A 15182-nucleotide genomic window follows, 5' to 3' on the forward strand; every position below is an offset into this window, starting at 1 on the left:
AAACAGAGGCACAGAAAGGTTACGTGACTTACGCATAGTTATACAGTGAATCTGTGGCAGAGCCAGGACCACTGCTTAGGAGTTCCTGCCTTTCAGCCCGATGCCCACTCCATTAGACCATACTGCCTCACTGCACTTGTGAAGCCAATCTTCAGAAAGACACCTGCCATCACTATCATGGCAGGAGCTCTCTCTAAAATTCAGTGTCATCTTAAACCAAAACAGCTTTCATTCTTTTAAGTCTCAATGGTTTTCTTAATTTTTTGTAAAACATCTTATCACTATCCGTCAACTCTAAATTGCATATTTTGATGTGGAGAAAAATTAGAATATATACATTTCTTAATAAGATTAAAAGTTTTCTTCCCTCATCTGAATTATTGCCACCATCGTGGAATATTAAGTCAGTTTAACACTTAAGATTTACTTTTTGTCATCACCTGCATTTAATTCTTGCACTTCATTCAATATGGGCATGAAACCAGATTGGTCAGTTTAGGTTCTTGGTTCTCATGCTATAATCACATTGATGTGTTTAGGTTTTACGACTACATAGGGTAAATGTTTAAATCCACAAAAGTGTAAATTGTGTTGGAACAGAATCATGAATATACACACAAATACACTTTTAATCTATTAGGATTTGTAGGATTTAAGAAATAAAACCTAAATTTCAGGCCTAGCATATTTGACAGTGTCCCTTTAAAGCTAGGGAAACTTCAGTCTCAAAAAACCAATACCTCAACCCTTTAGGAATTGAAATACCTGGGACTTAGCAGTTTGATTGTCAGGCCACAACCAACTAAATGGGGTGCTGGCCGGGAAGTCAATGCAGTACAATGCATTTTAATGACTAGATACTACATTAGCAGCACACCTAATCCAAGTAAGAGTCAGATTAGTGTTGTCAGACAGTCCAGCCCCACTAGATATCAGGTGAATTGGTACTTGATAACAAATTTACCATTGTGTGGGCCTCTGTTAACTTCAAGCCATTTCCCTGCTCTGAGTTAATGGCTCCCGAACAAGGTGATATCTTTATAATGTGTCTGAAATTGTAATGCTTTGCACATTGCTAACTTTTTAAAGCTATTCATGAGGGAAGAATAAATATCCTCCAATAAAATGTCTGGGCTTAAAATTCAGAGAAATTACCTAACTTGTATATTATGTTACACCAAGGGGAGCCAAGCAAAATTTCTAATGTACAACAGAAGGTCAATCATCATATACATCATAGGGAACAAAACCTTTTATTGTAGAAGAATTCTACAGAGTTAATAAAAGCTGCTCAGTTTTGTGAATTACACTAGCTTCTCGGTACCAAGAGCCAAAATTCTTGATCCAGGGTGCTAGTGGTTGAGGGTTTAGGCAATATAGCTGCCAAATGCTCAAAACAGAACAAAAACAGCTATTCATGGGAGGGGTTTATTCTCCAAGGCAATTCTCCTGTTTGTTACCAGTCTATCATTCATTCCAAACACAGGTTTGAAATAATTAAAAAAAAAAAAAAAGGACAATATATACATTAGTGAAACCTGTCTGAAATGAGCTTTTTGCCCCCTTAAGGCTACAGAAAAATTAGCCAAACAAATGATCTTTAGCCCATAAATAGTGAAACTACCCCAGTGGTAATGGTCAAGTGATCATATGATCTCCAGAAGAGGGCCCATTTCAAGTCCACATAAAGTCACATTTATTTAGATTCCATGCATGTGCTTTCTGATGAGGCTGTAGGCTCAGGATCCAACTTCTCTGGGAATTCTAGCTTCTCACAAACAGTCTCCTTTACAGGTAAATACTGAGAGATCTCATTAGGCTCCGTGAACAGGGAGGGTGGAACATGCTAAGGAGCAAATATTTTAGTTAGAAATAAGTCAAGAGACAAAGGAAGATTTTCAAAGCAAAGTTTAAAGGGAACCAGTCAACTTAAACTCCCACCTGTATGAAATATTTACTGACTACAGTTAAAACACACAAGATCAGACAGCTATTCATTCAATGTACTTTATGCATTTAACTGCATGTTGTGTACACTCAGTTTTCCTTCTCTGTGTGAGTCTTTCAGAACAAAAACATTTAATAGAAAAATATAACCGTAAGACCACAAAAACTGGCAGGGACAGTCAGGGGCAAGTGTGGGGTATTCAAAACTACATTTTCACTTTTTTAACTGATTGTATTTTTAAATTGAATTTCTGCTCCAAAGAGTGGCTGAGAATGGTATTGTGGAGTCCCATGTTTAATGTCTCCCAATGACTCCAACATCTTCAATGGAGTAGCTCAGGTTTAACAGACTAGCACATCAACAATTCTGTTGATAATGTCAATGCACTTCCTCTTAGCTCTGAAGAGCCCAATACAGCTACCAGTAAAAGTTTTAGACACTGAAGTCAGCAGATTGATTCCCTGTGTGTATTCAGAATTCTATCTGTTCAGTAAATGAAACTACCAAAAAACTCTGCATTTTCAGAGCAGAAATGCACTAATTCTAAGCGTTTAGAAGTATTTCATTCAAGCATCTTAAATTAAAACCAGACAATTCAATGAAAGGGGCATTTTACAAACTCTCTCTTCTCTATAGGTGCTTCCAGAGACTAAACTGCCTCATTACTTACAGACGTTTGGAGAGTTATTCTGAGAACACTGACTTCAAGCCTTATAAAGTAACTTCATCTAGAAGATTACTCAAAAGTTGTTGGAATGCAGCCCACACTGCAACCTGTAAGGCTTTTAGCAAAGCACAGTGCTGTTGAATTTTGAATGCTGGCTCTTAATGTAACATGCTGGGGTTCATACTACTTTCTCTGAATGATTTTTAGATCTGATGTTCCCAATTTACAAGTCAAAAGCTGATTTTTTTTCGAACAGGTAGCTTTGCAAACTCAACTAGGGAAATCCATTTGTGCTCTGTCCCTTTATCATAACCAGCAATAAAGATTATGTAGCTTAGATGATCATTTTGAAGCATGTGGCAGAACAGCATCCAGCTCACTCCGCTAGCTATGTGGACTCTACAACACAAACTTAGATTCTGTCATTAAACAGATTTAATTCAGATATGCAGGGATCATATACCATATGCTGAATAAAAAAGGGTCATTCTTATAGCATAATCCCTTACTTTTAAGGATATCCAATGTTTTACAAACAAAGCCCCAGAAATTAGTGCAGCATTAGCCTCATTTTACAGATGGGGAAAATGAGGCCGAGAGACATTAAGTGATTTGTCCTAGGTCACACAATGAGTCAGTGGTGGAGTCAAGAATAGAACTCAGTAGTCCCGACTCTTAGTTCCTACCTCTAACAACTAGGTCTTGCAGCTCTCTCTAAACGCTTATACTATTGTACAAATGCACTTTAATAGCATAAGACCATAGGCCTTTCCATTTTAAAGGCCAATTATAGCATTTGCATCAGCCAGTCTGCATCAGTCTATGCTAGTAAATAGACCTCAAATATTGCTAGCAGTGTAGGCAACCACTAGCCTGCAGAATTAATTGCCACAGGAGATCAAGGGGTCTTAAATTGTGGATGAATAATTCTACCAATAGCCTAACATTTATAACTATTAAAACAAAGATGAAGAGTAATCTAGTACCATGTGTCACCTTATGCACCGAATATCGACAAGGGCCAAGAATCAATCTTCCTCCAAATAGCATTGCACAATGGTCAGGAGGAGTTTCGCCTCTCTTCAGGTCCAGGCTAAACAAACAGAGCTCTGACCTGATATGGCACTTTCTACACTAGACAGAAGACACTGAAGCTAGTATACATGGAAAACATGTTTAAAATGCATTACCGTTAAGCTTGAAATTTTGCTTTCTTTAGACGTGTATTCCCGTATCATGTAGGGCTTGTCAGCCTAATAAGAGAGAAAACAGGCAAAACAGTTACAAAACACATATTCTCTAGTATTCCATGAACTGAACTTTGTAAATAAACTGAATTTGAATACATCTGGATTTTGTTGGCTAAAGATTTTTCAGTGTAGAGACTAGGATTTAAGTTTACTGTGGGGAAAAAAATGAAGTTTAGCAATTTCAATCTAGCTCCTAGCAGTCATTTATCTGCAAAACAAGAACTATGATATAATATATTTGTTAATCTTTGCTCAGGTGAAGCCCAATTATTGGCATCATCAATGGCATTGAAGGGAGGAACAAACAATACATCATGTTCATCCCAGAAGTGCCCTGATCTCGTTTCATGGGATGCTTGGGCTCAAGTGCAATCTTAGGAGTTTCTTGCATCTTGGTCTGGCAACAGCATCACAAAAATTGCACTCTCCAGAAGTCAGCCATAGAGCAACAAGGCAACAGGATATTTTTCAATATATATATATATATATATATATAGGATATTTTTTTTCAGAGACAGGGAGGAAGCAGCAGAATATGGCAGCCCACTTTTAAATACTGAGGAAGGGGTCAAATTTAGATGCCTCAGGTGCCTCACCATCGCAAGTTGCCTTCTCCTCCAAATGCATGGTTACAGGTCTGAGGAGCTGTATGGCTTGAGAAGCAGAAAATTCAGACTTCAAGGCAATTTCTCAATTTGGAGCTACAGTACAGTGGATTTTGACTTCCACAGCAGGCTGTCTTTTATTCCAAAATGATCTGCCTGCCATGGAGCCAGTCACTAGGTGCATGTGACTCAAATGGCTGCACAAAATAATGCTGAATTATGTCCTGTACAGGGCAGTACACATATAACCAGTACCCTTTGCAGCAACAGCTAGCCAGTCCCGGTAGTCATATAGCTTTCTACCTGGTTTAACAGAGTAGTAAAGGAAAGAGACCTCTAAAGCACGTACTATCCAAGCATCTCAAAGTGCTTTACAGACAGTAATAAAGATTCCATATCATTTATTCGGTAAGTTATCCACATTTTAGAGATGGGAAACTAAAGCAGAGGAAAACCAACTTCCCCAAAATCATAGCATGAGTCAGAGAGAGAACTGGGAATTCTGACTCAGTTCTATAATCAGATATGTAAATGCTGCTGGGAGCCACAACAAGCCAACAGGAGATGCCTAGAAGTTGGGAGCAATTAGCATAGAGAACAAGATCATATTATTCACTTTGTATGTTCTACTGCTTTCACTTACCCTTTGTCTGTCTTGTCTGTTTAGACTGTAAGCTCTTCAGGTCAAGGACTGTCTGCTACTCTGTGTTTGTACAGTGCCTAGCACAATGGGGCTCCATTCTTAGTGGGTCGCTGGGCATTACCGTAATAAACATGCATAAAATAATAAATTCGAAGTTCAGTTCAGCTAGCCTCTACTTTCCCTAACCCAACATCAGCCAACATTGCTGTGACTTCTGCAATTCTTCGGACAGAAAGTAACACAAGAGAAACAAGGTGGGTGAGGTGATATCTTTCATCATATCAACTTCTGTTGGTGAGAGAGAGAGAAGCATTTAAGCTCACATAGAGCTCTTCTGCAGGTCTGGGAAACTTACTCATTTTAGCTGTGACACTCTGAATTAGTTTCCCAGGCCTGCAGAAGAGCTCTGTGTAAGCTCAAAAGCTTGTCTCTCTCACCAAGATAAGTTGGTCCAATAAAAGATATTACCTCACCCACTTGGTCTCTCTAATATCCTGGGACGACACCGATACAACACCACTGCATACAACGACAGTAACACTGTACGGGCCATATTCTGCCAAGTGGAACATGAAACAGACATCAGGGATATTAAGTGTTTACCTCATGGTAAAGTCTTGTATCATTCATCCTGATAAGTACACCATCAACTCGCAAGAAAAACCTCAACAACACAAAGAAGCTGGAAGGCATTACTCTCTGCAAAAAACCAAGATGTTTAATTTAACACATTATGACATTTTACTGTAAAATACACAGCTATTTAGCCAAGAAGTTCAGAACCACTAGTGCTAGTAGCGCTTGGACTGTTCCAAGCCATGGTCTTGTGAAGAGTACAAGTTCCACTGGAGCTGCACAACTGAATAGGAGGCAGTGATCTTTAAATGGTGCAGTCAAGGTCTGTGCCTGATGATCTGCTATAGCTGCCTCAAAAGATCTGAGAAAATACCAATGTACAATATCATTCAACAGATTGTTACATAACATTTATAATGATCCTGCCCTGCCTAGTGCAGTGACAGGGGAAAAGATTGTTCCTTGTAACCTCGGATACCAATATCCTTTTCTTCTACAAGATTATGTTTTTAGAAAGAAATACAAAAAACCTTACATTTTAAATATATTGGCCAGTTGGGGCATTAAATGTCTCCTAAACAGACATAACTCCTCGATATTATGATCCAGGCCATCACGTAAGACAGGCCTCACCCCCAATGGTAATTCGACACTGCAGTTGCAAGCGTGCTTCCCAGCAGTAGAGAGACATGCACTAGCTCGGTTTATATTAGCATGCTAAAAATAGCAGTGTGGCCGCAGTGACGTGGACAGCACTTTGAGCTAGCCACACAAGTACAGTCACACCCAGCCCTCTGGGTGTGTGCTCTGGTGGCTAGCTCAAGCCACTGCCCATGCTGCCATCGCCATACTGTTGTTTTTAGCGGGCAAGTGTGTCTCTCTCTACCCGGGCTGGGAAGCACACCACCAACTGCAGTATAGACACACCCCTCGAACCCAGGCAATGGGGACAGATCCTGTCCTATTTATTTAAGGGGCTCCCAGGATTTTGTAACAAAAGAATGAACACTAGGATGTTGATAGTAATAACAGGTTTTAAAATTTTTATTAAAGTTAATGTTTAAAATTAAATATACACAAGTTAAGAGGGAAGGTACTGTACATCTGGGGTCAGGCTTGATTTATGAGGGATTACAGGTATCGGTTGCAAGGGTGAAGAGATACATACATGTCACATAACCAGCATAGACCCAGATGGGGGTGCAAGAGTTTTTAAAGTGTCAGTGGATAAGTGGGCTCGGGTACACCAAGTCAGTAGCGAATGAGTACGTGGCTGGGGTGCATCCCTTGGCTCGTCAGGGAAGGAAGTGGGCTGTTTCAACACACTTCTACAGCATTCACAAAGTGCTTTACAAATTTCAGCCAATTAATCCTCAACTCCCCTTGTGAACCAGGTGAGAAACTGCAGAAGCAAGCTGTTATTATAGAGGGACAGAGTCATGGTAAATCCCCTTTACAAATGTTCCTTACCTGTAACACTAAAACCACCTTGATTATTTACACTGAAGGAATTTTTAAATTTTAGTTTATTGCACTATTACCACTTTGGACCCAAACAGCTTGTGAAAGTTCAGGGACCTGTGGGTTGTTCCCGTTGGGAGAAAACACTCATGATGGAGTCTGGTATTTTTGTTTATTTACAAAGAATGTACAAAGTCCTGTTTCTTCAAATGCAGGAGGAACAAAAAACAAAAAACAAAACAAAAAACCCCACAAAAACAAAAAAGGAGACTGTTTCTTTGCTCACAAAACCAAACTTTCAGCCAGTACTCTGACCCAAAACCTCTCCTCTCAGCATGTCGCAGGGCCACACTAATGTGGTTCCAGGCTATGTCTGCTCACCACTCTCTCTCTCTTCGGCTTCTCTCTGTGTGTGTGTGGCCCTCTCCCCGCGCCCACAGAACACTCCTCCCTTATTCCAAAACCAGTACTCAGGCCTTGGCTACACTGGCGCTGTACAGCGCTGCAACTTGCTGCGTTCAGGGGTGTGAAAACGCCCCCCCCCCTGAGCGCAGCGAGTGCAGCGCTGTAAAGCGCCAGTGTAATCAGAGCCTGCAGTGCTGCACGCTCGCTCACAGCGCTGCAAGCTACTCCCCTTGGAGAACTCGCGCTTCACAGCGCTGCCGCAATTGTCTTACATTTAACCTGAAAGAAGGCCTGCTGTTCAACTCATCAATTTAATGGGTTTTAACTAAACCTATAACAATACATTAGGTCTGCTTTTTACTTTACCTTAACTTCAACTCAAGAGAAGATTTTGCGGGGGGGGGGGGGAGGGAGAGAATATGTACATAGGAAGTGATTAAACTCACTATTTTTACACTCAGACTTGAAACACCATGATCATGAAGCTCATCTTCAAACAGCAGAACTTCTTCAAAAAACATAATCTGTTCCCGGGCTTTCAATTTCTCTGTATCGATGTGATCAGTTGTAGGAACAACCTAGGAAAATTAAGTTTAAGAATAGTTAGCATAATTTGGCAGTGTTGTTGTAGCAGTGTCGGTCCCAGGATATTAGCGAGACAAGGTGGTTGAGGTAATTACTTTTACTGGACCAAATAATTTTACTGGACCAATTTCTCTTGGTGAGAGAGACAAGTTTTCAAGCTTACACAGAGCTCTTCTTCTCACCAACAGAAGTTGTTCTAATAAAAGATATTACCTCACCCACCTTGTCTCGCTAACATAATTTGGCATAAGATATCCGCAGACTATGTCTTCTGGTGAAAACCCTGGACTCTGCAACTCCCTGTTTTAATACAGCCTTACTTCTGTGGTGCTCAGCCAAAGGTCACTGAGCTTCTCATAGAAAAAAATTGCTAAAAGCTAAAAATTCCAAGAGGAAACATGGCCAAACAAGACAAGAAACCCAAAGTTTGGGATTTCCCATGAGCTGTCATCTTGCAGATTGGGGCAGGCTGAGCATGGGTTTTGCTAAATTTCACTTGAAAAAAAAAGTAGCTGCAAACTGTTTTGACTGAGTTCTAGATTTCAAACAGTCAGGGAAGTACTGAGCGTATTGTGATGCTGGCCGGCCAGGTGCCAGCTCTTGCCAAGACTGCAGACATTAGCTAAGAACTGACAAACTCATAGCTGGAGACCAGACCAGCTCATTTATGTGTTAGTGTTGCTCAAAATAGGTATTAGTCTTATAAGAATGTATTTAGTGTTTAGATTCTATAGATTGTTTGTAAGTTACTGCATGAATTCATCATATTTGTAATGTCTGCATTCCAAGCTATCAGGAAATATGTAAGTTTTGCTTTATAACTTTGAAAATGTTTGCTCTAATCTTGTGAACTCAGATGGGAAGAGTGATCCCCCCAGCCTGTCCAGAAGAACTATCAAAATCAGATGGGCCATCAAGGAACATCGCAATACAAAGGACTGGTGAATGGCCCTATCACATCTTGGAAATGCCATATGCAAGGAAGGTCATTCAATGGACTTGCAGGCCAAACGAAGGAAATAAAACAAAGGCCAGGTGTACACTACAGACCTATAATGGTATAACTTTAGCAATCCACCCCTGAGCGATGCGGTGATACGGACCCAACCCCCCATGTAGACGGCACTATGTTGGTGGGAGAGCTTCTCCCACTGACACAGCTACTGTCTCTCAGGAAGTAACTATGCCAATGGGCAAAGCTCTCCTGTCGATGCAGTAGCGTCTTCACTAAAGCGCTGCAGCTGCGCCGCTGTAGCACTTATACATGAAGTCAAGCCCAAAGACACATGAAAACTTTCCATCTCTTTGCTGTTTGAACTCTCACAGGGTCAGAGACTCTAAACTGAAGCCAGAGATCACCAGGGGTTACCTCTGGATCTGCCCTGAAAGACATTTTGAACCAGGGCTTTGGAGCTGTGCTCCGGCTCTGCTCCAGCTCCAGGCAAAAACCTGCAGCTCCACTGCTCCGCGCTCTAGCTCTGGGCTCCACTCCAAAGCCCTGTTTTGAATTAACAGATCACAACTCTGTCACTCTTGGGATTTTTATTGCAACTCATTTGTGCATCTATGTTTCCTTGCTTTAACCTGTAACTAACTCTTTTTTTTTTTTTAAACCTTTAGATAGTTTTTACAGGATTGGCTACATGCATTGTCTTTGGTGTAAGATCTAGGGTACCAATTGATCTGCGGTAAATGACTGGCCTCTTGGGACTGAAAGCAATCTGAATATTTTGTGATTTTTGGTGTAAATGACCATTTATCATTAAGTCCAGCTTGCCTGGATGGCAAGATAGACTGAAGAGTCCAAGGGGATTGTCTGTGACTCCATTGTAAGACTGGTATAGTGATCCAGGAGTTTATATTTGTCACTGGCTTGGTGAAATCTATTTATAGAACACACCACCATTTTGGGATATGTGTCCTGTTTTTGTCAGTCTGCCCTGAGGTTGGCAGTCATAATCGTGAGCCAGACCAGACAGTGTGACATGTATTAATAGATATTTCTGAATAGTATTTTGGTTATAAATATTGTAAGCTTCTATAATTTATATGGAACACCAAGATCTTTTATAGACAGATAATAAAAAATGCTTCTCCTCCTTAACTGCACAGAAAACTTGGGTATCTTTCTCACTTCCCAGGACCTCTCATTCTATAAACACGCTCAAAGCTATCATTCTTACCCGCTCTGAAAAGGTACCGGCCAAGTGCCATTTGGCCAACAAGAGAAGTTTTATATTTATATAGCACAATTCATTCCAAAGGGACCCAAGAGTTTGGGGGGTTTTAAATAACTATAGTAATGCTAGGGGATTAACTAGAATTCATCTGCCTAGTAGAAGTAGGGGGTTGAGGATTTTTTTTTTTTTTTTTTTAATTGCTAATATCAAGCAGATGCACTGGATATTTCAGGGCTACTTTAAAATGGTTACTTACGATTGGGAGAGGTTGTCACAAATGAGGTATGAACACAGTTATTACTGTATGTAAGCACAGCACCACTGATTAACAGCCAAATCTGGGGTACAGCATCACAGCCAACTGGCACGCTGCATGCTTAGGGTACCACAGAATTACAGGAGACCTTCAGTCCTCATGTATCTGGGGAGTTCAGGACTTCAGTGGCAACCCAATAAGCATCAAGAACCCACACACACAGCCTTATATTCCAAATACAAGGGACTTTGGGGGCATTTTTATATATAATTCAGAAATTTAAAAAAAAAAACAAAAAACCCTCAACATTAAATTACTCAAAGTGAACTGTGATTTGCTTAAAAAATATACGGAAGACTCCATAAACCCCAATTATACTTTGAAAGCAGATCTCTTCAAAACTATGCAACCTTATTTTGGAAGGCGTGCTTTGTTTTTCAATAAGTCTATACACAATGTGATGCAATGAGCATTTAATGAAAAAAGACTCACTTTTAACTTTACAGTATCTCCTAATAGTGTTCCTTTGTAGTCTGTCGTATAGGTCCAATCATATGGTTTAACGACTTCTTTCGTGTGTTCAGCCTCAGTCCTCAATAAAGGAAGAGAAAACACCACACTTTGTAATAAGTGATTAACATTACAATAACACATACAAGAGACATATACTCTGGTCCCAACACTGATGTCCTTAAACAGCCAAAACTTCCTGGAAATAGCGGTTTTGCCTGTGCAAAGACTCTAGTGTCAGGCGACATCTATACAGTACTGCTTCTCATTGACAATATCCATGTTTATCTAGTAATTTTTTATGACCATTCCAAGCATCAACTCCCATAGCATAAGTGCTTCGTTCATATGATTTTAGACAGAAGTCTTTAGTTTAATGTTGTCAAGTGTTGTACAGTTTAAGTTTGCCTGCTCAACCCAAGGATTCTGCTGGCAGAATCTATCTGATATTAAACCGATACTCCACTTCATCTTAGGCATTCGGACAGTTTTGATGCTTCTGTGCCTCGCTTCATATACTGCCAGCATCACTGCTAACAACCTGATAAATATACAGTAGAATTCTGTATCAAGACTAAATGCACTACAAAAAGGAACCTCCAGTAGCAACATTTTGTACTTGCCCTTTGACATCTTAAGGTGAAAGGTGCTATGCATGATCTTGCAACATTCAAATCACAACAGGAATTTTTCTATTGACTAAAATGGAAGCAGAATCAAACCCAAGTCCTTTACAAGTGTTAAGTAAACCACAATACTCCTGAGAAGCAGGCAGGTATAACTATCCCAGTTTTGCGGATGGGGAGACTGAAGCACAGAAAGCTTAAGTGACTTTCAAGACCACACAGTAAGTGACAGAGCCTTGGCTGCCAGTCTCCTGTATTAGCCACCACATAAAACTCCATCTCCCATCACATTAGTGCTCACCCTGGTATTGTGGTAATACTGCAGTGCTCACCTGCTCTCTTGCCATTCCTCTGCACAGGCCACTTTAATCATACCTTGATAGTTATTTACACATTTTAAAGCATCTGTTGCATTGAACTCAATTCCAAAGCCATAATCATGCTGAATTCTTAGGATGTTGTCTCCAAACATCATTTCTGGGAGGGAAGGCATGTGCAATTCATCAGCTAATCTGCATGCGGACAAAGAGGTTAAATCAATAAGGTTGCAAACTACATTTGCAGGACTTTGTAACTGTGCCCACAAGCATAGTTTAATTTGAGTGATCATTTTCCCTTCACACTACAAAATATTCCAATAGTCTCCTCTCTTCCTCAACAGTGTCAGAAGATCTCTTAAACATGGAGAAGTTCAGAGGTAGACAGCTGTGGCTAGTCTACTCTAGAAAATTTGATCGGCCTAATTAGATCATCACCCCTGAGCAACGTATTTAAGCTGATCTAAGTCCCTGTGTAGACAGTGCTAGATCAACGGAAGAATTCTTCCATCGACATCACTACCGCCTTTCAGTTTTACTACAGTGGCTGGAGAACCCCTCCTGTCACCTTAGTAAGTGTCTACATTGAAGCGCTCAACTGTGCCGCTGAAGCATTTTAAGTGTAGACATAGCCTTACTACTACTTACCACATAGTATTACTTTAGAGCAAGATAAAGATGCACAGTCTGCCCATTTAAAAATATAGCTTCAGTTGAAGAAACGAATGGCTCAGAGGATCAGTACAGTGAGAGGCAACCTTTCACCTTTAGGTTGGCAGTTCTAAACCTGCTCTGATTGGTAATTGATGGAAGTTTTCATTATCTAGCAGGTATTCGGTTATCTATGAGGAGTTAATCTCTCAATGAGAGAAAAATAAGCATCTACATTGCAAACAATTGGCACTCTTTTGGGGTAGTCTCAGCAGACATGCCAAAGACTGAGTGGGAAATATAGACTAAAATTAGATTCTCTCCCCTACTAGTGGCCAATGTACCATGAGGAACATTGGCACTAATCTAAGTCCCTGTGTAGATAGTGCTAGATCAACAGAACAATTCTTCCATCGACATCATTACGGCCTTTCAGTTTTACTACAGTGGCTGGAGAACCCCGCCTGTCACCTTAGTAAGTGTCTACATTGAAGCGCTCAAGCTGACAAGCTATTGCTATCTCTGGTGAATCTGCTCTGCAGACAAAAGGATTAGAAAGACAAGAATCCATCTCTCTCTCTCTTCTGTAATTGTAATCATTGTGCAGAGCTATCAGTTGAAAAATGCAGTAAAAGTTATTTTAGTCACTAAAGCAAGCAGCTATAACTTAAGACACATCAGGAGCAGATAGAATGAGCAAGGTGCCATTTTTGCAGTCACTTTTCAGAGTAGAAGTGCATTGCATTTGTACAGTGCCCTGCACAATGGGTTCCGGCTTTATGACTAGGGCTCCTAGGTACTATGATAAATAGTGTCCAAACCTTATGATTTCATCTGCCTGCATTTACTATACACTTTGCTACAAAATGCAATTAAATAAGATAGTCCATTCAGGACTTCAAAAAAAAAAAAAAAAAACATTTTTCAACATGACAGTCTTATATAAAAGAGCTTTTTAAGAAATGAGTTTATGACAAACAAATGAATCACACAAAAATAAATGCAACACAAACTGAAAGTCACATATTGGCAAGAGACTGAAGAGCTGAAGTAAGTCTGACAGATTTAATTTACCATAGTATTTGAGATCCAGAGATATCAAACTATCAAAGACGGTTGCTGCTAAACAAGCTCAGACTTTACTTTTAGTATCTGAAATATTTATATTTACTTTAATGTTCGGGTTTCAAACAAACTTTAGTCAGGTCTGAAGGAAGCAGTTTCCCCCACCGCTTTATAGAAACAGAAATTGTTGCCACATATGAACAGGCGAGTGGTCCATTTGTAAGAAAACCTGAGTTGAGGAGTCCACAAGAGTCCTGAATACCTTAGGAAGAGGAAAGCAAAAACATCCCTGCCTCTCAAACCAAAAGATGTTCCACAGTATCACACAAAGGATGCAAAAGAAACTCTTGATCCCAGCAGATGGCCGTTTGGGACTTACATTTATTGGGGTTTTTTGTTTTTAATAGTAGTTCTTTCTGCAGTGCATCTTTAGGAGATTACCTTAGCAGAAACTCAACTCTTGCTCAGTAATGATATGCCTACACCGCATTGTAAACCCAGGTCTGTAGGACCCATGCTTGGGGACTCAGGCTATGTCTACATTAGCACTTTTGTCAGTCAGTGGTGTAAAAAAACAAACAAAATCCACACCGATGACTGACGTAAGTTTCACCAACAAAAGCGCCAGTGTGGACAGCACTATGTCCTCAGGAGACCCGCTCCCGCCGACATAGCTACCGCCCCTCTTGGGAGTGGTATAATTATGCCAAAGGGAGAGCTCTCTCCCCGTGTGTGGACAGCAGAGGGATTTGAGCTCAAACCACAGCCTGAGCCCAGGTTTACAACGCAGAGGCGATCCGCAGCCCTACCGGACCCGCTGAGCGGGCACATGCAGCCCCCGGCCACCATCCAGGGAGGACCCGATCGGTGAAACCCGACCCTGGTCTGTAACCCCCGCCCATCCATCCGGCCTGGAAACGGAGTCACCGGCCACGACCCCCCGCCCCGCGACCCCACCTCTCGGCCTGGGCCGATTTCATGATGTGGGTCCGAGCGGCGTTGAGTCTCCAGGGCCCGAAGGTGAAGTCGCGGCTGGTGCTTTGGAACACGGGGTACATGGCGGGGCCGGGGAGGGGCTGGGAAGGGGAAGCGGCGGGAGGAGGCGAAGGAAAAGGTGGTTGCCGGTCTCCCCCGCAGTAACAGCACCAGCGCCGCCGGAACCGGAATCCACCCCCATACACTTCCGCTTCCGGAATCACTCACCTGGGCGCGCGCCAGAAAGAATCCGGCATCGTGACGAGAGGCTCGCGCCGCGGACGGAGAGAGGGAGATGGGAGCGGGCAACATGAGAAAGAGGCGGGGAGAGGGCAGGGTCACGTGACAAAGGCCCAGTGAAGCCGGGGACCTACATCTCCCAGCGGCCTGGCCGCGCGCTCGGAGTCTCTGCTGCTGGGACGGGCCGCGCGGAACGAGGGGAGGCGCCGCGCTAGCGGGAGG

At 41.6% G+C, this 15182-nt stretch overlaps 1 protein-coding gene across 2 annotated transcripts; it reads right to left on the minus strand.

Annotated features, from left to right (window-relative positions):
* Positions 1–275: 275 nt before the first annotated feature.
* Positions 276–14892, minus strand: TIPRL (TOR signaling pathway regulator). 2 transcript variants are annotated; one of them, XM_065413871.1, is made up of 8 exons: positions 14703–14779; positions 13852–14007; positions 12045–12224; positions 11069–11168; positions 8002–8133; positions 5717–5812; positions 3806–3868; positions 276–1846 (listed from the first exon to the last, which is right to left on the minus strand). In XM_065413871.1, exons 3-8 carry the CDS (start codon positions 12203–12205, stop codon positions 1697–1699), a joined length of 702 nt encoding a protein of 233 aa, XP_065269943.1. In that variant the 5' UTR covers positions 12206–12224; positions 13852–14007; positions 14703–14779; the 3' UTR covers positions 276–1696. The 2 variants fall into 2 exon arrangements, with proteins under 2 accessions (XP_065269943.1, XP_065269937.1); XM_065413865.1 differs by lacking the exon at positions 13852–14007 and having other exon boundaries at positions 14703–14892.
* Between the last annotated feature and the right edge of the window lie 290 nt (positions 14893–15182).

This window comes from Emys orbicularis, chromosome 1 (assembly GCF_028017835.1).
Source record: "Emys orbicularis isolate rEmyOrb1 chromosome 1, rEmyOrb1.hap1, whole genome shotgun sequence".
NCBI classification, from domain to species: Eukaryota; Metazoa; Chordata; order Testudines; family Emydidae; genus Emys; species Emys orbicularis.